General features: G+C 40.7%; 1 protein-coding gene and 1 non-coding gene across 4 annotated transcripts in view; one reads left to right on the forward strand and one right to left on the reverse strand.

The window, feature by feature from the left end:
• SHROOM4 (shroom family member 4) overlaps positions 1-27,985 on the forward strand; it is a 276,863-nt gene that overhangs the window by 208,880 nt on the left and 39,998 nt on the right. Inside the window, exons 2-5 of one of the 3 annotated variants that reach the window (XM_066356050.1) lie at positions 6,912-6,963; positions 14,298-14,432; positions 16,569-19,056; positions 24,664-24,725. In XM_066356050.1, the coding sequence (XP_066212147.1) occupies positions 14,377-14,432; positions 16,569-19,056; positions 24,664-24,725 (2,606 nt within the window). In that variant the 5' untranslated portion in view covers positions 6,912-6,963; positions 14,298-14,376. Of the gene's footprint in view, positions 1-6,911; positions 6,964-9,379; positions 9,748-14,297; positions 14,433-16,568; positions 19,057-24,663; positions 24,726-27,985 lie in introns of those variants that run through there. The other 2 variants (XM_066356049.1, XM_066356048.1) reach the window with 2 other exon arrangements.
• LOC136386594 (U6 spliceosomal RNA) lies at positions 3,041-3,149 on the reverse strand. Its single transcript, XR_010747964.1, has one exon. It is a non-coding gene; the product is annotated as a U6 spliceosomal RNA (small nuclear RNA).

Below are 27,985 nucleotides of genomic sequence, written 5' to 3' on the forward strand. Positions count from 1 at the left end.
CTGTTCTTTTTCTAGTTATTTTAGATGCAGGGTTAGGTTGTTTATTTAAGCTTTTTCTAGCTTCTTAAAGTGTGCCTGTAGTGCTATGAACTTCTTTCTCAGTACTGCTTTTGCTGTGTCCCATAAATTTTGAATTGTTGTATGCTCATTATCATTCATTTCTAGAATTTTTTTTATTTCTTCTTTGATCTCATTGTTAAGCTATTCATTATTTAACAACCTGCTGTTTAGTTTCCATGTGTTTGAGAGTTTTTGAAGTTTTCTGTTGTGGTTCATTTCTAGTTTCATGCCATTGTGATCAGAGAAAGTGCTTGATATGATTTCAATCTTCTTAAATTTGTTGAGAGCACTTTTTGCCCTAACATGTGGTCTATCCTAGATAATGTACCATGAGCACTTGAAAAGAATGTATATTCTGCTGCTTTAGGCTGAATGGTTCTAAAGATATCTATTAAATCCAGTTGATCTAGTGTGTCTGTTAAGTCTGCTGTTTCTTTGTTAATTTTTTTTCTTGAGCATCTATCTAGTTATGTTAGTGGGGTATTGAATTCCCCTACTATTATAGTATTGCTGTTGATCTTGCCCTGTATATCCATCAAAGTCTGCTTTATATATTTAGGTGCTCCTATATTACATGCGTAAATATTTAAAATGGTTATATCTTCCTGTTGGATTGCTCCCTTTATCATTATGTAGTGGCCTTCTTTATCTCTTACTATAGCCTTTGTTTTAAAGTCCATTTTGTCTGACATAAGTATTGCTACCCCAGCTTTTTTTTTCATTTCCATTTGTATGAAATATTCTTTTCCATCTTTTTACCTTCAGAGTATGTGCATCTTTTGTTTTAAGTTATGTCTCTTGTAGACAGCATATGTATGGGTCCTGTTTTCTTATCCATGCATCTACCCTATGTCTCTTGATTGGATTATATAATCCATTACATTTAAGGTTATTATTGTTATGTAGTTGTTTATTGCCATTTTATTCTTTAAAGCTGTAATCCTCTTTTGCTCTATTCTTTTCCCACTTTGATCTGTTTACAACAGGCCCCTTAACATTTCCTGCAGCATTGGCTTAGTTGTAATGAATTCCTTGAGTTTTTTGTTTTGTTTTGTTTTGGTCTGGGAAGCTTTTTATTTCTCCTTCAATTTTAAATGATAGCCTTTCTGGATAAAGTAGTCTTGGTTTTAGGTTCTTGTTCTGCATTACCTTGAATATTTCTTGCCATTCCCTTCTGGCCTCAAGTGTTTCTGTTGAGAAGTCGGATGTCATCCTTATGGGAGCTCCTTTGTAGGTGATAACTTTTTTTCTCTAGCAGCATTTAATATTTTCTCTTATCACTTAGCTTTGGTATTTTAATTATGATGCGTCTTGGTGTAGATTTCTTGGGTTTCTCTTTAATGGAGTTCTCTGTGCTTCTTGAACGTGTGAGAGATTTTCCTGCATTAATTTAAGGAAGTTTTTAGTTATGATATGATTGAGAAAAGTCTCTATCCCTTGTTCTTTCTCTTCTTCTTCAGGAACTCCTATGATGCAGATTTTATTTTTCTTCATGTTGTCACAGAACTCTCTAAGAGTTTCCTCAGACTCTTTGAATCTCTTTTCTTTTTTCAGCTCTGCTTCCATGCCTTCATTCAACTTGTACTCCAACTTGCTGATTTGATCCTCAGCTTCATCCATCCTGTTTCTAATTCTTCCATTGTGGTCTTCACTTCTGATATTGTATTTGTCATCTCTGACTGGTTCTTTTTCAATATTTCAATGACCTCTTTTATACTTGCTATTTCTTTATTTAGGTGTTCATAATGACCATCCATTGTTGTTCTAAGATCCCTAAGCATCCTTACAATCATTATTTTTAACTTTGCATCTGGAAGTTTGGTTATTTCTATATCACTCAATTCATTTCCTGGAGGTTTCTCTTGTGGTTTCATTTGGATTGCACTTCTCTGTCTTCTCATTATGTCTGTGTGTTTGGATGTATTGTTTGTAGAGCTGTTTGAGTCTACGCTTGGTGTTGTGTGCCAAAAAGCATGGTTTTTAATGGCAGACTATTATTGCTTCATGTAGATGTAAAATTCTTCACCTAACTCTTCCTAAATGTTGAATGGTTAGGCTATTCCTAATGTTACCATTACAGTGATCCCTCGTTTATCTCAGGGATTAGGTTCTGGAACCCCCCACAATAGGCAAAATTGTGAAGTAATGACCTTATATTTATTTTATTATTTATATATACTTTAAGGCTTTCTAAACCCTCCACACTGTCTTATAAACTTTTCCCACACTGTTATTAACCATTCCCACACTCTTATAAACACTTCATATGCTCTTAAACACTTTCTATATTCTTAAACCTATGTAATTTTAACAACATATAAAATTCTATATGTGTACTCACCAGTGAATATACTACAACTGGGATGATGAAAATGATGATGCATTACCTCTGCAGTACTGATGATGATGAAGGTGATGACAATGAGATGAATGTACTGCACAGCCAAGAAGAACATTACAGCTTATTTGCTATATGCTATGTATTTTATTTTGATTTAATATTCTTTTAATAAGTTTTAATTAATATTTTTATATTTTTATGTTGTTTTCAATTTTTAGGCTAGAAAATGCTTATTTTACCACAAAAATAATTAAAATAATAAATATATAAAAATACCTATATACCACAAAATCCCATGATATAGCAAAAAAAATCCATGATACAAAATTGGACATATACAATTTAAAAATCCTCAATAGAGTGAGACCATGAAAAGTCAACCATGATATGGTGAGGGCCAACTGTGTAAATAACATTGCAGTGGATGATACTTTATATACTTAAATCATGTATGAATCTCTAATTGCTCTTTTAGAATAGACTCCTAGGAGTGGAAAAACTGGATCAAAGGGTAGGAACCTTTTATAAAACAGATATAATTCACATACCATAAAATTTATTACTTTCAAATGCATAATTTAATGAGTTTTAGCATAATCACAAGGTTGTACAATCATTATTGTTGTCTAATTCCAGAAAAAAAATATGGAGTGCTTCACAAATTTGTATGTCATTTCATTCTTGTCAAGGGGTCATGCTAATCTTCTCTGTATCATTTCAATTTTAGTATATGTTGGCTGAAGCAAGCACAGTAGGAATAATTTTTAGGTCTCTTGGTAACATATGAAAAATTTCTGTGTAAGAAATGTGTACCTATATCCATTTCAACCCAGTAATGTGTAAAAATGCTTGTTGTTAAATTACTTGAATCCCACCACTGGCCATATCCTGCCCTAACCTCGTTTCAGCATTGCAGCCCAAATGTCAGACATTTTGTGAACATGCTTATCGACATAATTTGACAGCATAACAAACAAACTTTTGTCTAAAATCAAACTCTTTTCTCCTGAAGCCAGCTCCTTCATTAGACTTCCCTATCTAGATTAGTGATAGCACCATTCTCATAAGTGTTTCAGTCATCTTTTCTTTCCTCCATGTTTAATTAGTAGTCCAACCCTGTTGATTCTGTCTTGCATATCTTCTATCACATCCTTCCCTTCTGCTCCATCCTCACTGTCATTAGTCTAGTTCTGCCTTTTGTGTGTATTGTGCTAGCCTACTCACTTCTCTATGTTTTCTATATTTATCCACATAGTTCATCCTACATGAATAATCTTTTGTGTGTGTGTGTGACAGAGACAGAGATAAAAACAGAGAGAGGAACAGATAGGGACAGACAGACAGGAAGGGAGACAGATGAGAAGCATCAATTTTTTGTTGCAGCTCCTTAGTTGTTCATTGATTGCTTTCTCATATGTTCCTTGACTAGTGGGGGGGGCAACAGCTGAGCCAGTGACCCCTTGCTCAAACCAAAAACCTTGGGCTCAAACCAACAACCACGTAGTCATGTCTGTAATCCCATACTCAAGAAGGTGACCTCACACTCAAGATGGTGAGCCTGTACTCAAGCCAACAACCTCGGGGTTTCAAATCTAGGTCTTCTGTGTCCCAGTCCTATGATCTATCCACTGTGCTACTGCCTGGTCAGGCTGAATAATCTTTTTAAATAGTGCTTTTACCATGTTGCTGTTCTAGCCTGGAACCTCCAAATCCTCTCTCTTGCCCACTGGATTATGTAAAGTAAATATTTTACCTTGACACTTAAGACTCACCATGTCCTTGCATCACTCTAATTTTACTTCCTATGTGCTTTATAGAAACTGTGTGTCCTTCCTGCAGCATATTCTTGCTTTTCCCACTCTTGTATACAAAACCTGACATAAACTTTTCTCTAGTTTTCTCCAGTTGAAATTGTACTGAGTCTTCAAAAATTAGCTCAGAGTCTCTGTAAAGTCTTCTTTGTTTCAACCTGCTATGCTTCCTTATTTATTTAACTCTAATTTTGTTAACATTTCCTTCATGACATAATATTATTCCCTGTTTAATGGTTACTTAGGTATTTTTTATTTGCCACCTATCACACTATAAATTCCTTGAGCACAGGGATTATGTTTTCTTGGTTTTGGTGTATTCCATAGTACCTCCCCAAGCACCTTAAATGTAGATAGAAGCTCTATAAATGCTGGAATAAAAGAATGGTAAAAACTGCCAACATTTTTTTAAACTACTAATGACTCAGTTTTGGGAATGAATTTTGTGCTAAGAAGGAACAAATGCCAGCTGACCCAAATGGCATAGTTTATTCTTCTTTTTCCTTCACTCTCAACACTTAGTCCATCAATAAATACTGTCAGCTCTACCTCTTCAAAATAGTTCATCAAACCTCTTTTCTCTACTCCTACTGCTTCTTCCCTTGAAAGAATCACTTCATCTCTTATCTGTATGAGCCTTTTAAACTGTTTTCCCAACTTCTTCTCTTCTACCTAAATCCATTGCCAAGTAAGATCTTTATAAAACTTAGATCATGGTAGTGCCCTGCTTAACAACCTCCAGTGTCTACTAACTGCACTGAGATTAAAATGTAAACTTCTTAACTTCACTTTGAAAAACTCCATGATCTGGTCTTGGCACTTCCCCAACCTTATCGTCCACTACTGTTTACTTTGCTTACTGTGCTATAGCTCTGCTGAGCATTGGCCCTTCCTCGTTGTCATGTTTCAAACAAGAATGAGTGTAATTTTGGTTCTATTGGGGTCCTGGCTATTAACTATTGTGCTAGGGCTTCATATCTTTAGTATTACAAATGGCCAGAAGTAATTCTAAAGACTTTGAGACTTAACTTTGAGAAAAAACCTTTGTGGGTTCCTGAAAACTGGTATCTCCAATGAGTTTGAGATGAGAGATGTTTGGTTTGAAGGGAGAAGAAGAAAAAATGTATTATTTTTGTAACCTTCTTCCCAAAGGATGCTACAAATATTTCTGCTAGAAACCATAGCTGGATGGCAAACATACTCCATCTATTTTATCACTGTTGGTATTAGTATAGGAAATTGGGCATCACCGCAGAAGTGACTTTCCAATGGTTCTCTGTAAGCCTGTTGTCATTTTCCCTGCATGCTTCTCTGAAGTCTTCATTAGCCCTCTGATGTTGCACCCTTAACTTTTATGTGTACAAGAAAATCTCTCTTTTATTATTCAGTTCTTGATTTGCTCCCCTTGCTTCTAGAAGCTGCAACATATATACCATTTACCTCTTTGACTTTGGAATAATTGACTAGAAACTGTATAACATGGTTATGTTTTGTCAGACCATCCATAGAAAAACTAGAATATGCTCCCTGGCACACTGTAAAAGAGAATTCCAGTACTGTTTTTCTAAACTCTAAAGCCCCTGATATTTGCAAAACTCTCCTGCATCATTCATATGGTTGCCTCCTTCCATCCTCGTTTTAGAAAAAGAGGTGTCCCAATGTTTTAAAGATTCTACTATGAAAATGGAGAAATGAAAACAAAAGGACAAATATAAAGGCCCTAACCAGAAGAAATTATCATTCTCTACTTAGAAAATGAGTAGGTACACTATGACACACAGCACAGCATATGGGGGAGTCTTTCTTTCCTCCCCAATATTCCTTTCATTTCTTATTCACTAACCTAGGTTTCTTTTGGCCAGGGATGGATCCTGAGGTGGAGGGTGAAGAAGGGGATTCAGCAGATTTACATGAAAGATCTTGACCCGGATATTCAGAGAATTGAGGGGAGGGGGAAGAGGTAGGAAAGATGAGGAAACAGAACTGAGTAACAAAAGCCCCATCTACACAAAGTACTCACATCTCATATGACCAAGATTATAACTTTCCCAGACAAAAAGAAAGCCATTGTCCTAAAAGTTACCTTTCAAATTATACATACATATAATACAGGTACACATACACAGAGATACATATGTACACACATACACATATATACAACTACATGCACACACAAATACACATACACACTTAGGCATACGCATTTCCACACATACACATATATATACCCCCTTCGTTGGGACTGTAGTAAGGATCTCTGGATCACCAGGCTACAAGGTCCCTCAGCTAACAGTGGGGAGTGAGTGGGCTTTTATAGTTCTGCATTCCTCCATGGTGATCAAGCAGGTTTCCCCCTCTTTTGTTAGATAAACAAGCCGTGCATTGTTCTGTTCACCAGACGGTGTGCGGACTTCCTTTCCTGCTGAGCCAGCCAGAATGAGTTTGGATTCCTTCATGTGGGGCAGGTGGAATGTGTTGTTTTGGGGGAGGCTGGAAGAGCCACAAAAAGTAAACAGAGCTAATCAAGGACACTGTTTTGTGCTTCTCCTTATTGGATCACTTTCAAAAGAGGAAAGAGCCTGGAGTACGTTATCGCCCAGATCTTTGACTAAGCACAACCCCAAGCAACAGGGGCCATATTTTCCTCCTTCCATAGGGTAAGGCAGAATCATGGTTCTCTTTCTGCTTTCCCCTACCAGCCCCTCTTCAAGTATCTCCTGAGGAATCTGCTGGGAGCCAGGCTCAGAAATGGTTAGTACTGTCTGAAGATATTGGGGTAAAAGCCCACTAACACAGGTGGAGATCGACTCCTTCCAGAATTGGTTTTCTTCTCTCCTCTCATCTCTCTCAAGTCTTTACAAGGACTCTTCTGGGAACTAGCTTCTGGCTTATCTGCTACTTCTGTCTGCATGTGCCCACCTCCCAATGCAACCATGTCTACTTCTTAGCCTCTGAGTGCTTAGAAAAGAAGAGGTCATCTTTGCCTACCTAAGAATTATACTTGATCATGCCACTTGATACTGAGCTCTGCTAAGCAGGGAGGTATCCTCTTTATCTCAACCCCAGCTCCCAGTCTCTTTCCCAAATCCCATTCTAACCAAACTGTTTACATTCCTCTGTTATTTTTCCTTGACCAATAATTTCTCAAGTATCTGCTGTCTGTGCCCACCTGCCTATCCTATCACCTCATCTGGTGAGTACCCAAATCACACTCCAGCTCCACCTCTCTTCACCAGCCAGCCCTGTAAATATACAATTCTGCTTCTAGTCATAATTTCCTCAGCCTCACCTGGCCACTGACAGGACCAGACTGCTACCAAATTTGTTGCCCTTTATTTTGTTAGAAAGTGGGGATCAGCAAGCCTCATTAAAGAAACACTTTTATAGGCTGGGTTACTGAGTGGGAGGAAGGTACTTGACCAGAGGTTATGGAAGGTTGGACAACCAGGCCTGAGTAATGACATGGGAAGAGACTGTTTATCCTGATTGTATTTGTTTGTTTGTTTGTTTGTTTGTTTGCTTTTCAGGCCAGGGTTTATTCCCCAGTGTACTGCTAATAGTATTGTATTCCCTAATATATTGTCAAAGTGTGGTTATCAAAATCCTCAGCATCAATATTACTGTAAAACTTGTTAAATGGTCAGAATATGGAGCTCACTCTAGACCTCCTGAATTAGAATCTGCATTTTAACAAAATGCACAGGCGCTGAGTATGCTCACTTAAGTTTGAGTAGCTCTGTTCTAGAATACTAGATTTGTCTTTTGTCCTTTTTCTTTTATCTTCATTTGGGTTGAAGAAGTTATTTTTCTTGCTACTAATGGTATCTTGATCATTATTATTTTGGGTAGAGGATAATAGTAATAACAGCTACTGTTTATTGTGTCTTCAGTTGAGAAAATTGAAGTTCTGTGACATTCTCAAGGCTAAAAAACTAGTCAGTGGTAAAACTGAGACTCCATGCCAGACCCATATGCTCACAAAGACCCCCAAACTTTTCCTATACAGTACCTATAACTACCAAAGGAGGGCCTATAGACTTACTTGAATGGTACCTGCCTTTTATGGAATAGATAAACATCTACCCAGACTTCCCTAGGAGGTGCAGAGGGAAGAGAGGGGAAGTGGCCTCTAGCCTTTGAGCATGATTTACCCAGAGAGGAAAGGCCCTAGCATATTTCTTGTCCTGTGGAAGCTCACGTAAGGCCTTTTAGGAGCCAGAATTTGCTGGAATTGGGACCAGAGGCCAAAGGAAGCTGGAGTGGGGGTCAGAAGCATTATGAAGGGAAATCCTCAACTCTAAATCCCCAAGAGAAATGAAATTCTGATGCCTGAGCTTGGGTTTAGAGTGTGCAACAAACTCATATAGGGCTATTCTGGGTTCTGGCTATTGCACAGGTCAGTGAGGACATCATTTGAATTCCCAGCCTGGAGCCTAGGACTATTACATCATAGCATACTATAGCTGGAAGAGTTACTTGTGGTGATGGAGTGCAATGCTCTATTTTGCAGAGAGGAAATGGAAGTTCAGAGAGAGTGCGTAAGTTGCCAGAGGTCAGAGCAAATTCATGACAGAGCCAGAGATGCTGATTCCAAGTGCCACTTTTCTGGAGGTGGAGTCTCTGGTGTAAAATGGAGTTTTCTTTGAGTCTGCTCAGGTGCCCATAGGAAGCACAGACTCTGTAAATATGGCCTAGGATGGCTTGTGAGTCTTGATATCTCAGCAGGACCTTTGCCTTGGAAAATCTCTAGATCACATGCCCCCAGCTGTATAAAATCAGCTGTAGTGCTACTTGCTCTTCTGGCCCTGGAGGCTAATAGGCCTGGCAGATCTGGGCCTATTTTTCCTGGGCCCCAGAGGACCTGTGGAGATGACTGGGTGGGGTCAATTCAGTACAGGAAGCACAGGAATTCTTTTAAGTGTATGTGTCTGGGGTATTTTTCTCTGTCACTTACGTGTATTTTTAAAAATTCTTTCTGGACACCCACTTTATCTTTCCCAAACATCATTTCCTTGCTCCTTTCCTGAGTTCTAGCAGTGGCTGGGGGCCCAGCTTCCTTATTGGCCTCTGAGCTGTGGAAGGGGGTGGGCCAGGGCTCAGAGGAGGCTAGAGTCGGGAATAGGGAGGCTGTTTATGCTACTGGAACTGCCTTTCATCCTTTTCTTTGCCACCAGGATGCTGACTATTTTCTTGAGGAGTATCTTCATTCCTATCCAGTTCTTGATACTGGCTTTTATTCATATCTAAGGCCAACCAGGCTGATGGTCATACCTTTCCTTCAATGCCACTACTTTCTGTTCTTGGAACTGGGACCTGACTGTGCCTGGGCCCCTTGGATCACACTCAGGAGCTTGGGCTGATGACCCCACGTCTCAGGAGGTTTTAATAAGAAGGCAGATGGCTTACAGCTAAGGGAGGATCCAACTTGCAAAAGAACCACCGGGGTCTAGCTGGAGGGGTTATTGATGAGCATCTGAGCTAGCTGGATACCTAGCTCTCTCCTAAACCATCTCCCCTCCTTGGGCAACTTTCCTGGTAGGTACAATTAGTAGCTATGGCTGCTGCCCCTCTCCCCACTTCTGTTCTTTCTAAAATATCCCTTACATTTTGCTTCCTAAGAAAGGATTTTGGGGGCAATAAATGGTAGGATATGTGTTTAATATTATTCCTGAGCCATCCTTAGAATAAAGGTATAATTGCCTCCACAGCTAGGCCTGAAGCTGCCTGGCTAGTGGTTGCTATTTCTTTACTTCTCTGCTTATTTCTCTTTATCCACTTCCCCACCACCTAAAGAAGGAATGGTTTAAACTCTAGGTTTCCTTTTCTGACTGCTTCTTGAGGGAATGGCTAGGAGAAACCTCAGGTATACAAGCTTTTTGAGACAGATTGCTCTTTGGGGAAGAGGAGTTGTGTGGTGACATCTTAGAAAGGGCTGGAGTATCTGAGTCTCATTCTTATTACTAGCTGTGTGCTCTTAGCAAAGCAATTTAACTCTCTGAGTCTCTGTTTTCTAATCAATAAAGAGATGATAATAATAGCTCTCATCAATAAGGTTGAGGTGAAGATTGAATTATCTAATGCATGCAAAGTGGTTAGTGCCTACCACATCTTAGTATTCAACAAATAGTTCTTGATTATATATTTTTTAAGTTTATGGTATGTCAAGCACTAAGCTGAGTGATTTTACACATGGGACTTAATTTAAACTAAAACTCATGAGTAAGGGATGGTTATCTCCCCCGTTTTATAAATAAAGAATCTACAATACAGAGAAATAATTTGCCCAAGGTCACACAGCTAGGATTGGAATGTAAGTGTGGACTAAGTCTAGAACTCTTCAGGAATAATTATAGACCAAGTATTAGACTCTACAGATATTTCCTTTCCTTTTCCAAACAGGTTCTAAGGCTCCAGCTCTGGCTGCTATTCCTCTGCCCTGGATTTTCTTCCTCTCAGGTTGTAGCTTTCCCCACAGTGGTCCCAAAGCCTCCTCTGCATTGCTTATATTTCTTTTGGAATTTTTTCCCTATTCCTGGAGAAACCTAGAGAGAGCAAGGTCATTTGTAAGCTGCTTATCAAAGTGTGGCAAGGTAGTGGTATATTACACTTTAAGAGGTTTGGGTAGGAATACTCTTGAACCATCAAGGAGGACAAGTCTGAGCTGATAACCTTTATTATAGTACGTATTTATTGACAACTTACTATGCATCAAGTTGTGTCCAAGATGCTTTGAGAATATTATCTCTAATCCCCACAATAACCTAGCCAAGTAAGGATTATTGTTCCCTTTTTCAGATAAGAAAACTGCAGCTCAAACAGGTTAAATGACTTGTGTAGAATCATACATCCAAAGTTCTGGAGTTACAATATAAACCTAGATCTGTCTCATTGCCTGCTGGCTTGGTATAGTTGGTAGGACGAGACTAACATAATGAAATAATGATGAGCAATATAAAGCACCATATTATTATGGGCTAAATTGTGAGAACTAGATTACTAAGGAAAAGCTCCCTGAAGGAAATGGTACTTGAGCAGTACCTTGAAGAATAAGTAGAATTTATATTAACAAAATGGGAGGGGGCATTCCAGGTGAAGGGAACTGTCATAATAATAGCTAAAATTGGTTAAGGATTTACCGGACCCTGTTCTAAGCAGTTGGCATGCATTGTCTCATTTGATCTTTACAAACCTCATTAATTAGGTACTATTATCCCCCTTTTACTGCCATGACAGGTAGAGCTCTGAGAAGTGAAGCCACCCATCTAAAACAACAAAACTAATAAATATTGAAGCTAAGATTTAAACCAACGTGGTCCAACTCCAAACCTATGCTAAATTCTACTAGAAAACCAACAGCCAAGGCACAAAGCTTATCACGGAGTGTGGCTGGAGCAGTGACATGAGAGATTGGGTTGGGTGGGCAAAAATAGCTTATAAAGGGCTTTGAAAGTCTTATACAGTTCACATTTGATGCAGAACAGAGTAAGAATTAGGAATCCAGAGAAGATTCTTGAATCAGAGAGTGCTGAAATACAGTTGTTGTTTGGCATGATATGATATAAAACTAGTGACTGGAGGTAAAACTAGGGGAGACTGGTTGGCAGACATACGTAGTATTTTGGACATAAAGTGTTAAGGGCCTGGCAAGAACAAGAGGTGCTAGTGGTGGGTTGTGTGGAGAATTGTGATTATGTGGAATAGCATCAGTGGAATGGAGAGGGAAGAGACGGGGGTAAAGCCAGAGAGATATCATAAGAGAAGACTCCGTAGAATTCAGTGAGTAGCTGACTGCTTACATTTTAAATCCTGGACTCAGAAGAACTTCAGGATGTGGATGAAGGGTCCAAAATAAGAGAGGTCCCCTGCTCTTCACTGTATCCTCAGTGTCTAAAAGTTTTGTACATAGTTGGTACACAGTCTGTTGTAGTACATAGTACTTCTGTGAGATGTCTTATGAATAGTTGTTAATGGATGACTACTGAGTACAGCGGGAGAGATTTCTAATATCATGGCTTTGTGTATGAGACTCTGGAGCAGATACCCCCCCCCACCAAAGCCTTTTTTTTATTATCTTATTTTTATTAATTTTAATGCAGTGACATTGATAAATCAGGGTACATATGTTCAGAGAAAACCCCTCCAGATTATTTTGACATTTGATTATGTTGCATACACCTCACCCAAAGTCGAATTGTCTTCCGTCACCTTCTATCTGGTTTTCTTTGTGCCCCTCCCCTCCCCCCACCCCCCTCTCTCCTTCCTTGCCTCCTTCCCACCCCCCCACCCCACCAAAGCCTTTTTAAACCTTTAGCCTCCCCTCTCTTTAATTTGAAATCTATAATAGAACAATGTTGTCAAAAGTTGGGGCTTCACCAGGCTTCCTTCCTCATAAGTCTTAGGCACTGCTGTTGACCTGTGTGACTCTGGTTCCTGACCTTTGACAAGTGGCTTTCCCTGTCCTTCCTCTTACACCTCCTTGTCTGTGTCTGGCCTGTTACCACTCAACCCATATTTTTCCCAGCAAGGCCGTTCTTCTTAGGACTACAGTTTTAGGCCTTAGGCCTTTAGGACCTTGCATTGCTGAGATTTTGTGTGTTTCCACTGAAATATCCCACGATGTAACAAGCTTCTTGAAAATAGGGGACCTTATTTTCATCAACTCTGTAACGTCAGTATCTAATATGGAGTCTGCCACAGTAAAGGACTGAATAAATTGTAAAGAAGCTATCACTCATTTATCTCTCTGTCATCTATTTATTTATTATCTGTTTCTCTTACTCTGTTATTCATTTCTCACTATCATCTAATTCTCTCTACTATGTATTTCTCTATAATCATTCTCAGGGTTTTCTCTCTGTCTTTTGTTTTTCTCTGTATCATCTTTTTCTCTTATCTTTATCATCTACCTGACCCTTCCAACATCTATCTTTCTTTCTTTCTTTCTTTCTTTCTTTCTTTCTTTCTTTCTTTCTTTCTTTCTTTCTTTCTTTCTTTTTTCTTTCTTTTCTTCCTTTCTTTCCTCTCCTCTCTCTCTCTCCCTCTCTCTTTATCCTATCCACTCCTCCTCTTGTTCCTCTCTCATTCTTTCTTGTATCAATCTTTACTTTATCTTCTGCCACTACCTGTGTCCCACATGTGCTCTTCTCCATACTATTCTTACCCACAACCAAGAGTGGCATCCATTCATGTGAAATATATCAGAGGACAGAGATTGTTTCTGTATAAGCCAGTCAGTCCAAGAGTTGTTGCTTCAGCTCCCAGCACCAGGCAAACCCTGCAGTTACATCCAGTGCCTTGGCCTCAGACCGATTCCCCTTTATTCACCCCTACCCTGCTGAGCTACAGTCTCCTCTGTCAGCCTAGCACGTACCATTCATCATGTTGTTCTATTTTGCCTGGCAGGAGTTGGGGCTCCTTGAGACCACTTTTTCTACATACTCAGGTGTCTCATTTATTATCCTTCCCTTTCTCAAAGCCTTTATGTTCTTTATTTGAATAACTGTCTCTTTCACTACTCTGTAACTCTAAAGGGCAAAGACTATGTTTGATTTATCTCTGTATCACCAAAAATATACACAGATGGTACACAGTAAACACACAATAAATGCTTATCAAATGACTAAGCAAAGATTGGAGAATTTGAATACCAGTATTAATTTGTTTAAACTTTTTAATATTGGCCTATTCCTTTCTTAGAGAAAAATGGAAGTATTGTCCAGATTGATATTTTTCCTCAAAGACAACTTAGAGTAGGGTCACTATTCACTGGTCAGCAGCACTTATTTATATCACAAATATTTATTGAGCATTTGCTGTGTGTCTGACATTACAATACAGGCTTGGCATATACCTATGAACACAATAACCATGGGAAGCTAACATTTAGTTTCTCCAGGGATCATCCTTGGGATGAAGGGCATTTAAGTACTAGGAGCTGAGCATGGCTGCTGAGGTTCCCACACCAGCTCCTTGCAAGATATTCTACTTCATTTTAGAGGGGATAGGGTGGGGGGTGCGGAAGCTGCCTGGGAAGTGATTTCAGTTCTGGTTCCCTAAGCTGACTTCCTGTCCCTTTCTTGCTGTAGGAGAAACGCCCCTGTCAGTAGGCCACACTCATGGCATGTGGCCAAGCTGCTGGAGGGATGCCCTGAAGCAGCTACCGCCATGCATGTCCCTTCTGAAGCCTTCAGCTTGTCCTGGCATTCCGGCTGCAATACCAGGTGAGTCTAGAACTCTCAAGATAGTCTGGAAGGTAGAAAATGTGGCCACTACTTCTTCTCTGCTATAGTATCTGTTGGATGCTATAAGGCCCAGAGTGCTATAATGAAAAATGGAATGGCAGTTCACTCTGTTCTAGTTTTAGTCTGCTGCTAACTCTGTGACTTTGGATCAGTCCCATTCCTTCTGGAAAATGTTACTTTTAAATACTTAACTCACTTGGCTTGCACGATACCACATTACACTGCTTTTCATCCCATTTTATTGGCTATTCCTTTGCAGTCTCTTTTTATGGTTCCTTGTCATCTCCTTGGTCTCTTAATATAGGAGAACCCCAGGGATCAGTTCTGATCCTATTCCCTGTATACAGTGACTCACGGGAAATTTCATCCAGTACTCATTAGCTCTGTCATAGAGCCAAAGTCTTCGGAACAGGACCTCTCTGAATAACAGTCTACCTGCACTGAGGATCTCTCAATGCAGAGTGTGTATAGTCTGTTGTTGAAACAACTTCTCAGAAGAAGAAGCAGACAGCTATTTCAGCAAGCTCAGAGCCAGCAAAGCTGCCGACCTCAGCTGCCTTTTCTCTCCCACAACAAGACCATCCCTCCAAAAAGGGATTTCTGTTTAGGAGACTCAAGGAACATAAGGATTGAGTTTACCTGCACTGGGTGACTTTATTTGCCATTAGAAGCCATGGGCTCAGGGCAGAGGCAGAGGCAATTTTGTTCTGGAAGAATACACAGGAACACATTTTGAGCTTGGCTCCTGTTGGAGTGGGGGGGTGTTTGTTTTCAGCAGGAAGGGCGGTGGGGTGGTTACCAAGTCCCCTTGCCAATAAGGAATTGAAGAATTCCGGCCCAGAGGTCGAGTGAGCACAGTGGCAAAGGGGCAGCACAGGGAGAAAGAATTAAGGGAGGCTGACCTGAGAGTCTCATGGGTTCCTGCCACTGCTCAGCTCTGGCTTTCTGAACTATGGCCTTTCTGTGTGCAACCTCTGAGGTTCCAGTCAGAAAGAGTTACTGGTGTGACTTCATTCACTTTGGCTTTGTGTGTGGGAAATTGTACTTAAAATTCAAAATGGTGTCTGACCCTAGTCCCTTCCTTGATCTCCCCAGTTTGGCTTACTTTTATTATCTAATTTCACCCATAAAGCAACCCTCTGATGCAAATAATTACTATTAACAGATGATATAAGAAAAGAGCTAAGGCATTGGACTTATAGAGACCTAAGTTCTAATTCCAGCTCTCTTTCTTTAGCAGCTTTGTGAAGTTTTCTGTTTACATGACCTCTTGAGGCTTTAGTTTTCTCAGTTGTAAAGTGTAGATAGTAATTTATTATCTTAAGTTTGAAATGAGACACTCTAAAGTACCTGGCACATGTACATCCTTGGTAAATGGTCAGGATTATTATTATCAATTAAAAAAAAAAAAAGAAGGGATGCCTCAATTCCATCCCTGTCTGGGCCACCAGCTAGAACTGGGCAATCTTGAGAAAAATCACCTCCTCAGAATCACTTCCTTTGTGGCACTTGCTTTACACCAGTGGTTCTCAAAAGTGTGGTCCCTGGACCAACAGCACCAGTATCACCTGGTAACTTGTTAGAAGTAAAACATTTCAGCATTCATCTAAACCTAAAACTTTGAAGATGAGGCCCAGTAACCTGTGTTGTTACAAGTCCTCCTTGTGATTCTGATGCATGCTTAAATTTGACAACTACTGATTTACAAAATGAACAGTCTAAAATTGAATCAAGCCGTTAAGTCCCCTCTCTAATGCTAATAGTCTCTGGTTGTCTCTCCTGGCAGAGAGCCCCATACTGACTCTCTGGCTACAGTGACAGCTCAGAATCAATTCTATTCTCACTGATGTCAAACAACATAACCCCCAATGGAGTCCTCACAAGTTCAGTCTGGGATCTTGTCCCATCCTTCTTCCAATGCTCTCTTGTCTCCCCTTTTACCACATCACGGTGGTGCCCTGGTGTCTATCTCTTTCCCTGTTTTTCTACCTCCATTTATTGCTTTATCTTTTATTGACTCTGGGTTGTCTTGTCTTTTCCCATGGCAGGGCTGCCTATGGCGGGAATGGGATCTAGTAATTTGACTAACTAATCAGTATTTCCTGTGTCTTGCAGTGACGTGTGTGTGCAGTGGTGTCCACTCTCCCGGCACTGCAGCACTGAGAAAAGCAGCTCCATCGGCAGCATGGAGAGCCTGGAGCAACCAGGCCAAACCACCTACGAGGGTCATCTCTTGCCCATTGACCAGAACATGTATCCCAACCAGCGTGACTCAGCCTATAGCTCCTTCTCAGCCAGTTCAAATGCTTCTGACTGTGCCATTTCCCTCAGGCCAGATGATCCAGCCTCTGTAGACTGCATCATGCAGGGCCCAGGGTTAACTAAGGCCCCTAATAGCAGGCCTAACATGGCTGAGTCCTCAGGAGGTAGCCGGCGCACCAACGGGGGCCACCTGCCTCCCAGCTCCCAAATGTCATCTCATCCACAGGAGGTCCAACACTCAGGGCCTGCCAAGGCTTCCAAGGGCCCACCACAACCTCCAATGAGGCGAGACAGTCTTCAGACTTCCAGAGCCCAGCTCCTTAATGGAGAACAGCATAGGGCTTCTGAGCCTATGGACCCTTTGCAACAAAAGGAGAAACCGAGCTTAGACCCTGAGCTATGTCCAGGGAATCCTAACAGGTTCTGCTGCATCAGTGGGCAAGACCAAGTGACAAACGAGAGCTGTCTGAACTATGAGCTCAGCCAACCTCCTGAATCCAACCAGCAGGGCTCTGAGCAACTACTGATGGAGGCCTCAGGCAAAGCTGTTGGATTCCAAAAATCATATGACAAAGCTTCCAGCATAGATTTCAGCCCACTCAACAAGGTTTCAGCAGAGCTGTCTAATACTTCTTCTTTTGGCAGCCCTCCACATTTCACAGGACCCACAGGCCATCGCCATAGTGCCCCTGAACAGCTGCTGGCATCTCACTTGCAGCATGTGCACCTTGACACCAGGAGTAGCAAGAAGCTGGATCTCCCAACTGGACAGGATGGGCATGAGTGGTCTCTGTCCCCTTTGCATAACAGCCACACAGGAAAGAAAAGTCCATGTGCCCCTGCAGGAGGAACCCAAGACCAGCCTAGTAAAGAGAGAAAGACTAGGCCAGTGAATGATAGGCCCTTGGGTTCAGGGCACCAGAGCCCAAGCAGCTCCCCCCATGAAGAAACTGATGGACACCCTCCAGAAAGAGGTTTCCAGGACCCAAACAGAGTAAGCAGAACAGGCAATGAATTGGCCAGCCAGCAACCCTCTGCCTCTGGCTCTCTTGTTCAACAAAGCAAAGACTGTTCTTCAACCACTAATGTAGCTGGCACAACAGAGGAAACTGAGGAAGGGGACAAGTCCAAGGAGTGTGGCCGGGTTGGTGGTAGGCGAAATGGAGGGACCCGGGGCCACTCAATCCAAAACCGGAGGAAGAGTGAGCGTTTTGCTACCAACCTGCGTAATGAAATTCAGAGGAGGAAGGCCCAGCTCCATAAAAGCAAGAGCCCCTTATCACAGCTGTGTGACACTAAGGAGCCAGTGGAAGAGACTGAAGAACCCCTAGAAAGTCCTCTACTTCCTGCCTCTAACTCACCTCTTCTACCTTCATCTAAAAAACCACCTGGCCCTAGAGACAAGGTCTTTAACAAGAGCATGATGCTTAGGGCTAGGTCTTCAGAGTGCCTCAGCCAAGCCCCTGAGAGCCATGAATCTAGGACAGGCTTGGATGGACAAACAAGCCCTGATCAGAGACCTGGTCAGTCCTCTTTGGGCCTGAATACCTGGTGGAAAGCAACTGATCCATCTTCCTCAGACTCTGAGAAAACAAATCTTCACCATGGAGTCCGTGGAGGTCGTTGGAGATGGTCTCCGGAGCACAATCTGCAGCCTCATGTGGCAGTAGCCATGGAAAGCTCTCCCAACCCAGGAGATAACAAAGAATTGAAGGCTTCTACTGCCCAAGCTGGGGAGGAAGCCATACTCTTGCCCTTTGCAGACAGAAGAAAGTTTTTTGAAGAGAGTAGCAAATCCTTATCTACATCACATTTGCCAGCTTTAACCACTAATAGTAACAAGACTTTTACACAGAGATCAAAACCTATAGACCAAAATTTCCAGCCAATGAGCTCCAGCTATAGGGAACTGAGGCGTCATCCCATGGACCAATCATACCATTCCAAAGACCAACCATATCATGCCACAGACCAGTCATATTCTATGTCACTCCTTCAGTCAGAAACTCCTACTTACTCAGACTGTTTTGCAAGCAAAGGTTTAGACCAACCCATGTGCTGTAAACCACTGCACTGTGGTGATTTTGATTATCACAGGACTTGCTCTTACTCCTGCAGTGTCCAGGGAGCTGTAGTACATGACCCTTGCATTTATTGTTCTGGAGAAATCTGCCCTGCTTTGCGAAAGAGAAATATGATGCCAAACTGCTACAACTGTCGGTGCCACCACCACCAATGCATTCGATGTTCATCTTGCTATCATAATACCCAGCATAGCCCCCTCGAGGACAACAGCTTGGCACCTGGCAACGTTTGGAAATCCAGGAAACTGACAGTGCAGGTAAGGACTTGGTTCTTGCATGGGTAAGCTTATTTCTTTTTCTCTTTCTAAGGAGAAAGCAAGGTGAACCATTTGAAAACATAACAATCATATATTTTTTAAACTGTTTAATCCCAGCTCCACCATATGGTAGCTTATTAAACTTAGACAGGACACTCAACCACAAAAATTGCAGTTTTCTCATCTATAGAGTTAGAATAAAAAAAGAAAACTTTTGCTTCACAAAATGGAAAGAACTTGGATTTATAGACTGACTGTATAATTGGTACATGAGTGAACTTAAGCAAGTCATTAAACCACAAAAATTTGCAGTTTTGTGATTTTAAAAGGAACAAGAAGTTTACCTCATAAAATGGCCAGTATTAAATAGTCTTATTACCTCATCACTAAAGTGAAAGAAAACAATGGCTGCTTCATAAATCAACTGAGAGAACCAAATGAGATTGCATATATAGTGTTAAGCCCAGTATCTGATACAAAACAGCATATATTTCCTTCCATTTCTGCTTTAAAACTATTTAGAGCCCCAAAATTTGCATATGGTACCCCAGCTTTTGCTTTCAGAGATCTGACCTGTCTGATCTTCCCCCTCTTCTCCAGTCTCTTTCTCTGTCAGAGACCCAGGTTTAGGCTGGTTGTTGATATACCTGGTTATGCCCTACCACCATCTCCCGAGGTACTTCTCGGAGGACCCTCTAGGTCTTTTCCTGCTCACTGACATATTCCTTCTCCATGGCTTTCTTAGCGCCACCTTTTGGCTGGAACTAACCAGAAGTTAGTTCCTGTGTTGAACTGTTGTTGCATATGCAGACACTTCTGAGTGACTTGGTATATGAAATTGCTCGATATATATTCTTTGTATGAAGGAACCTTAGGGATGAAAGAAGCCTTACACAAAAAAGTACATACTCCACAATTCATTTTGCATAAAGTTCTAAAACAGTTATTCTATAGAAAAAATAATTCAAAACAGTGGTTGTCTATGGGAGATGATAGCACGGAGATTAGCTAGGAAAGGGCATGAGGGGATTTTGTTGGATGATGATAATGTTCTATATCTTGATACAAGTTTGAGTTACACAGGTGTCTACATTCATCAAAACTCAACAAATGTACACTTAATATTTGTGCATTTCACTGAAAGTAAATTTTTCCTTAAAATATAAAAAATATGGAAATTGAATGATATGTATGAGGAAGCTTATGAAGTCTATTGACTCTAACTTATTTAGTTTTCAGGATGCAAATATTCTGTGTATTTTGCTATATTTATCCCAAAGATTTCATGTTTTTGATGCTATTGTAAATAGCATTATTTTCTTAATGTCAAGTTAAAATTCTTTGTTACTATTATTTTGAAACACAATTCAATTTTGTGTATTGGCCTTGCATTACGTAAACTTTTCATACTTACTTGCTGGTTCTAGTAGCTTTTTGGTAGATTTTTAAAGATTTTCTACTTAGACAATCGTGGCATCTGCAAATGGAAATAATTTTAAGTCTTTCTTTCCACTATGTATGCCTTTTCTAGGGGAGAAGGGTACCTTAATGCACTGTCTGGGACCTCCATGAGTTTTCCATGAAGAAAACTTGCCCTGTACAAAGTTTAATAGAAGTGGCGAGAACAGATATTGTTGCTGTGTTCCCAGTCTTTTATTAAGTGTGATGTCAGCTGTAGGTTTTTTGTAGATGTCCTTTATCAAGTTGAGAAAGTTTCCTTTTATTTCTAGTTTGATAAAAGCTTTTATCAGGAGTCAGTGTTGGATTTTTTTTAAAATGTGTTTTCTGTATCTATTGCAGTGATCATTATATACTTTTGCTCATTTAGTCTACTGATATGGTGAATTTCATTGATTGATTTTTGAAACAAGAACCAGTCTAGCATTATTCACTTGATCATGAGATATTATCATTTTTATGTGTTACTAGATTTGATTTGTTCATAGTTTGTTAAGGATTTTTGTGTCTGTGTTTATCAGGAATTTTAGTCTGTAGTTTTCTTTTAATGTCCTTGTCTGGTTTTTACATCTAGTTGTCCTTACCAAATGAGCTGGGGAGTATTCCCTCCTCTTCCATGTTCAGGAAGAGTTTGTATAGATTGGTATTATTTCTTCCTTAAATGTTAGATAGAATTTATTATAGAAGTCATCTGGGTCTGGAGTTTTCTTTGTGGAAAGGTTTTTTAACTACAAATTCAATTTCTTTAATAAATATAAAGTAATTTTGGTTATAAATTTCTTTTTTCAATCTTATTTATTGATTGATTTTAGAGAAAGAGAGGAAGGAAGAGAGAGCGCAAGAGAAATATTGATTTGTTGCTCTGTTCACTTATGCATTCATTAGTTGATTTTTGTATGTGCCCTGATCCGGGATCAAACCCACAACCTTGGTTTATTAGAACAATACTCTAACCAACTGAGTTACCTGCCCAGGGCCTCTGTTTTTCCTTTGGTAGTATATATTTCAAGGAATTTGTCCATTCATTTAAGCTTTAAATTTTGGGGGATAAACTTGTTTGTAACTTAATTTGAAATATATCAAGAATTTAAAATGGATTGGTGGATGGATAAGGAAATGGATAAAGATATGTGTGATGAGGCAAATATGGTAAAATATTACTGTAATTGTAAAATCTAGATGATGGGTATATGTGTGTTAATTGTAAACTTGTTCAACTCTTCTGTATGCTTAAAAATATCCATAATAGCCCTGGCCAGTTTGCTCAGTGGTAGAACGTCGGCCTGGCGTGCAGGAGTCCCAGGTTCGATTCCCAGCCAGGGCACACAGGAGAAGCGCCCATCTGCTTCTCCACCCCTCCCCCTCTCCTTCCTCTCTGTCTCTCTCTTCCCCTCCCGCAGCCGAGGCTCCATTGGAGCAAAGTTGGCCTGGGCTCTGAGGATGGCTCTGTGGCCTCTGCCTCAGGCTCTAGAATGGCTCTGGTTGCAACAGAGTGACGCCCCAGATGGGCAGAGCATCACCCCCTGGTGGGCGTGCCGGGTGGATTCTGGTTGGGCGCATGCGGGAGTCTGTCTGACTGCCTCCCCGTTTCCAACTTCTTTTGAAAAATACGGAAAAAAAAAGAGAGAGAGAGAGAAAAAAATTTTTTTAAAAAATAAAAATAAAAATATCCATAATAAAATGTTGGAAAAAAAAGGAAATATAAAATAATGGTTTAAGGGCACTGATGTTGGAACCAGACTGCCTAGGTTTAACTTCTTAAGCTTCCCCACTTAAAAAATGGAAGTAATAACAGTACCTACTTCATAAGTTGGTTGAAAGGATTAAATGGTGTAAAATGTGTAAGGCATTTAGAACAGTGACTGCCAGATAGTAATCATCTTATTGTTATCTTTTAAAATAAGGGGAGAGATTGGCTTACCTTGAAAAACTGTTTGCTGGAAGAAGGACCTGCAAGTAGAAATAAAGAAAAGGATCGGAAGTTGGGAGGAGCAGGGAGTTAAGGAGATGATGACTGCAGAAGTGTCAGCCCAGAACCAATAACCCAGTAAAGGAAGTAGGTGACATTTGCAGGTTGCATCATTTGGCAGCAGCAATGCAGGTCTCTTTTTGCACTCTGAGGGAGGGACACATTGAGTTCCTAATGCCTGTTAGACTAGCTAAACAGGTCTGCTTAGACACTGCTTTCAGACATGTGGATGGCCATCTAAAAGCCATTTTATGCACATTCTTACCCCTGCCACCTGAACATACACCCCTACCCTCAGACATGAGGAAAACTTGCAGCATGGATTAGAATACACAGCTCATATGACTAAGATAGTTGTGATGGTGGCTGTGAAAAGCAGGGCTGAGATCCTTCTCCTTATGGCTCCTAGAAGATGTTGGAGAGCTAACTGGCTCCTGTTTAGTGCTGTTAAAAGAACTAAAATCAGTACACACTTACATCCCTCTAACTTCATGCCAGTTAGTTTTCCATACATTATCACATTATTTCATTTAACAGTTTTATGAGGTAAGTTATAATAAGATCTCCATTTTATAGCTGAAGAAACTGAGGCTCAGAGAGGTCACACATCTAGCAAGTGGCAAAGCCAAGATTTGAACAACAATAACTAACATTTGAGTCTCTAGCAGACACATGCAACAAGCCATGGAATAACTACCTCTTTAGTTCAAAGGTTGCAGGCACTTTACAGCAACCTAACTGGTTCAGGGGGGAAAAAGTTAATCTGAAAAGGAGATTGGGAGTTGGGACAGAACTTTGTTTGGTTTGACCACTACTATTTACTGAGCACTTCCCATAAGGCTAGGCATGGTATGGACAGGAAATCATGGCTCCCGTGGTAGCTGACCAAGCAATATGCATTTGAGGGCAAGGGACATCTAACAAGGGCATCAAGGCAAAGTATAAAATCTATCAAGTGGTTAGAGCTGCTCTAACATGACAGGTATAGGCAGGGACTGCTCTGACCCTGTAAAAGCTGAGAAACCTCATCCTTTCCATGGAAGCTAACATCCAGAGACTCCTATGTGCTGAGCACTGTGCTAGGCATTCTTCATGCACATCCCATTTTATACCTACTACTGGGAACCCAGCAAGGCTGGATAGCATAATCCTTATTTGCCAGATGGAAATCCAATGTTCAGGGAGGTGACATAACTTCCCTCAAACAACACAGCTATTAAGTATCTTAGTCGATATGACTGACACCAGATATGTTACTCCCAAAAGGGAGTAATTTTTATTTAACTGGGGCAAAGGTAACAAACTTTGAAAGAAATCAATAATTGCACTGGAGAAAGAGGGAATTTGGAAGATTAGTGAGGTTTAGGAACAATTGTGCATTCTCATTGGGCTGAACTCTGAGTTGTCAGAGAGAGGGTGCTGAATACAAAACCAGGGAGAAGGTCAAAGGCAAATTTGCATTAGATTTGGAGCTAGAATGGGAAGGTAGGGATATCTTTACAAATGGCACACATAGAGAAAGAAGAGTGGCTTTGGTAAAGCCCTTAAGGAAAATTTGCCCAGAGTGAAGAATTTATTCCTATAATATGGGGAACATGGCTTCCCAGAGATGAACCCACCTCAACCCCTAACACTGGATCTGGGTAGAAGAAAGGCCCCTACTGTACAACAGTGTGCTGGAATGCAAGATCTCCCTTTGCCTCACTCTGGGAAAGAGTTGCAGCAGCAGGAGCTTTAGGCCTCAACACTCCCTCAAGGGCCAGGGCTTCCACGAAGATGCTTTCTATGTTGGAAGAGTGAAAAGGAAAGAACTGGTTCACTAGTCAGAACAAACAAAATGACGTCCTTTACAAGAGCCAGAGCAAATAGCAAACGTGCTAAACTGGTTTTTAATGTGCTTTGGGAGGGGAGTGGAGAAAGAGAGGGAAACACAGTTTCCAGACTATGCTGTCCAGGTCCCTGAGTGCTTTCTTAGCCTTTGCATGGCCCCAGCAGTTCATCAGGCCTCCTGACAGAAAGGCAGCCCTCTAGGTACTTATTTCTCTAGCCTGCATGGGAGAGTAGAGGGAACCAGATGGGGGACCTGGCTAGGGACAGGATCCTGAATTCTTCAAAGTTTTGAAGCCATTTAGATACTGATTGCTCAGAATTCTCTGACTTACCAGAATTTTGCTTTGCAGGAATTTCCTGGGGACAAATGGAAACCAATAACAGGAAACAGGAAGACCAGCCAGTCAGGAAGGTAAGTGGCTGCTCAGGGTGTTGGGGTGAGTTGGTGCCTCTGACTTTTCTATATAAATGGTAATGTCTTCTGTTTGCTCAGTTTCCTTTGAAGAACCTGGTTTGCTGTTTACACCAAGAGCTTAATGCCATAGATATCATCCACTCTGCCCCCAGGCAGCTGGGTTACAGACCAAACTGATTGCTCGGACATTTTGAAATACAAGGTTAGTCAGGCAGTATTATGGGACATGTATCCATCATCTCAGAGGTCTGAAGCAAGCCTACTCAAGCATAAGGGCTTGTGTAACCAGACCATGCTAAAACAGATGAGAAGGCATAAATCATGCCTGCCTTCACAGTGGCCACTGGGAAGTCAGAGGGGGCAGAGAGGAGGTAAGACTGTTTAGCTACTGCTATGCATTTGCCTCAGAGTTGTTAGAGGTACTTGTTTCTTAGGTTCTACCACCTTTCTTTTTATAAGGATTGTTGAAAACTTCAGGTCTGCTCATTAAAAGTCCAATGGCAGATCATGATAACAACAGGTTAAAATTCCTGAAAGAAAGCAGGGACATTTTTACAGATGGAATACATGGCTTGGGCTAGAGGAAAAAGAGTTGCTTGGATAAAGCCCTTAAGGAAAAAAGAAATGCTCAGAATGGACAGGCTACTCCTATAGTATGGGGGACATGGCACTCAGCACTCATGTTCCTAAGAGATTAGCCTGCCTGCCATAGGTGACCTTAAGGAATAAGAGTTACCTTCTCTGGATGCTCTGCATCAGCCAGGACACTCTCTTTTGTGAAGTTCCTTGATATACTGTTTCAGTCAGTTTTTCTCCAGGCCTAATTATACAGGAAGCCCCTAAATTATATTGATATTTCAACTCAAACTCCAGGAATGAAGGAGGAATAAAGAAGAAGGCTCTTAGCTGTGCCTCTGTAGGGGCACTTAGGGAGGGGACATCAAAGGATAGGACTAGAATCTGGGTCATCTGATCCCAAAAGAGCCAGAGTTTTTTTCTGGGAGTGTCTACATTATCCCCTGTGATTTGATGTTGTGGTCAGGATAATTTTGGCTTTCTTTTGATTCCAAAGTCTAGGAAACCTATCCATTTTCTGGTTGGCAATGGGAAAAAGGAGGAACCAACATTTATTATCAACTAAATGTCAATCACTGACTGGGCTGTATCTTTTTTATACCCATAATCTTATTAATTATCCCCAACAGTTTGTTTTTACTACCTATTTTATAGATGAGGTCCAGAGAGGTTATATAACTTCGCTGAGGTCACATACCTAATATAATGACGGAACTGGGATTCAGACCCACATTTGGCCCCAAAGTTCATGCATTTTTCATTGTAACTGCTTCCATTTAGATCCCTAAAGAAACCCTTGAAACTGATCATTCAGCATCATGTCTCAGGAGTCTGGTCTGGATGGAAATACTATGGGATTCTATGGCTAGTCTTGATTCCTTGCTGTGAACTGGCTTGTACCATGTACTTGGATAATTTTTTTCAGTCTAGTGTGTAGCTGGCATTTCCCATATTAGACTAAAACCTCTGAGAGAGGAGACCACATCTTGATCATAGACTTACTCTCAGTGCTTAGCACAGAGAAAAGTGCTTAGGGGTACTTGTCATTTGCTTGAATGGGTGAAATGACACAAAAATAATAATGCTAACTAACATTTCTTGAGCACAGTGCTCTACTCTGGGCACCATTCAAAGCACTTTGCATTTATTTATCCCTATAACCTTAGGGGGTAGGTATTCTTAATCTCCCCATTTACATGAGAGGAGACACTGATGCACACACAGATAAATTCATTTGGCTAAAATTTCACAGAGAGTAAGTTGACTAGATCCAGGCAGTCTTACTTCAGGGACACTCCACAGTAATTTTTCACTTAATGTCACCAATAGGTTCTTGGAAACTGCAAATTTAATTGAAATGATGTAATAAAACTAATTTTACCATAGGCTAATTAATATTTTGTTTAAAAAAGAGTTAAGTTCCTATGGCATAGTCTGGTCACAAAAACATCACCAAATTTCTAAATGAAGACCCAAAACACTTCTAATATTAAACATTGAAATAAATGTGAGCTATACATATATTTAAGAAAAAGTAATAAGAAGTAAGTTAATTTGTTTTCCAAACTACCTGTTGCAGTTCAGGGTCGCAGGTGGACAGAGTCAATCTTGGCAGCTCGTGGAGCAAGGTGGGTACCCACCCAGGACAAGGTTCCATTCCATTGCACTTTCACCCACACACCCACAGTCACTAAAACTGGGACAATATATACACACCAATTAACCTCACATGTCTCTGTTTGAGATGTGGGAGGGAATTGGAGTCTCTGGGGAAAACCTACACAGCTATAGGAAGAACATGCAAACTCCACACAGACAATAGCCCTCGCTGGGAATTTTCTTTTATTTTTTTTTTTTTTGGCCTTATCAATGTTATAACAAGATGCTATGAATGAAGTGATGTTATTCGAGCTGTACTACCCTACGGTGCATCTCCAAAAATGGTTCTCTTACCAATCAAACAAGTGAAGTAAGAAGACTTTATTCAAAACTTAGTATATATATACTGCCTTTTTCTAGTCAAGAAGGGAAATGTTAAAGAGCACCAGGAACTATAATGCCTGCCCACCCACAACTTGAATAAGAAGGACCAACCAACACAAAGTTTAAGTAGCATTAATAATAAATTACCATTTGTAAAACAACTTACATGCCACAAGCTAAGTTATATATATTATGTTTTATTGTTCCCAAAACTCTGTTTGGTAGGCAGTGTATATAGCTAAGGCGGTGGTTCTAAAACTCAAGTGTGCATTAGAAACACCTGAAAGGCTTGTTAAAACACGGAGAGATAGGATCTCACCTCCCAGCGAGTATGATGCAGTAGGTGTGCAGTGGAGCTCAAAATGTGCATTTCTAAACAGCTCCCCAGGCTATGCTGATGCAGTTGGCCCTGGGATCACACTTTGAAAACTGTTGACGCAGAACTATTGAATCTGAGGTTCAGACAAACCAAGTAATTTACTGAAAGTCTCACAGCTACTAAAGGAACAACCCAGGACTTAAACCCTGGTGTTGTTTACTCAGGTGACTTGCTGCAAAATAAAGTGCCAAGTACATGGTTTAAACAAAAAACTCCCGGCTTAAGGCAAGAGGCCAATACATGATAAGATTATTGTGCCTTTGTGCCTTAAATTCAATGCAGGACAAGGACACTGAAGGTCGGGACCTACAGGAGGAAA

The sequence above is a fragment of the Saccopteryx leptura genome, chromosome X (assembly GCF_036850995.1).
Source record: "Saccopteryx leptura isolate mSacLep1 chromosome X, mSacLep1_pri_phased_curated, whole genome shotgun sequence".
In the NCBI taxonomy this organism is placed as follows: Eukaryota; Metazoa; Chordata; class Mammalia; order Chiroptera; family Emballonuridae; genus Saccopteryx; species Saccopteryx leptura.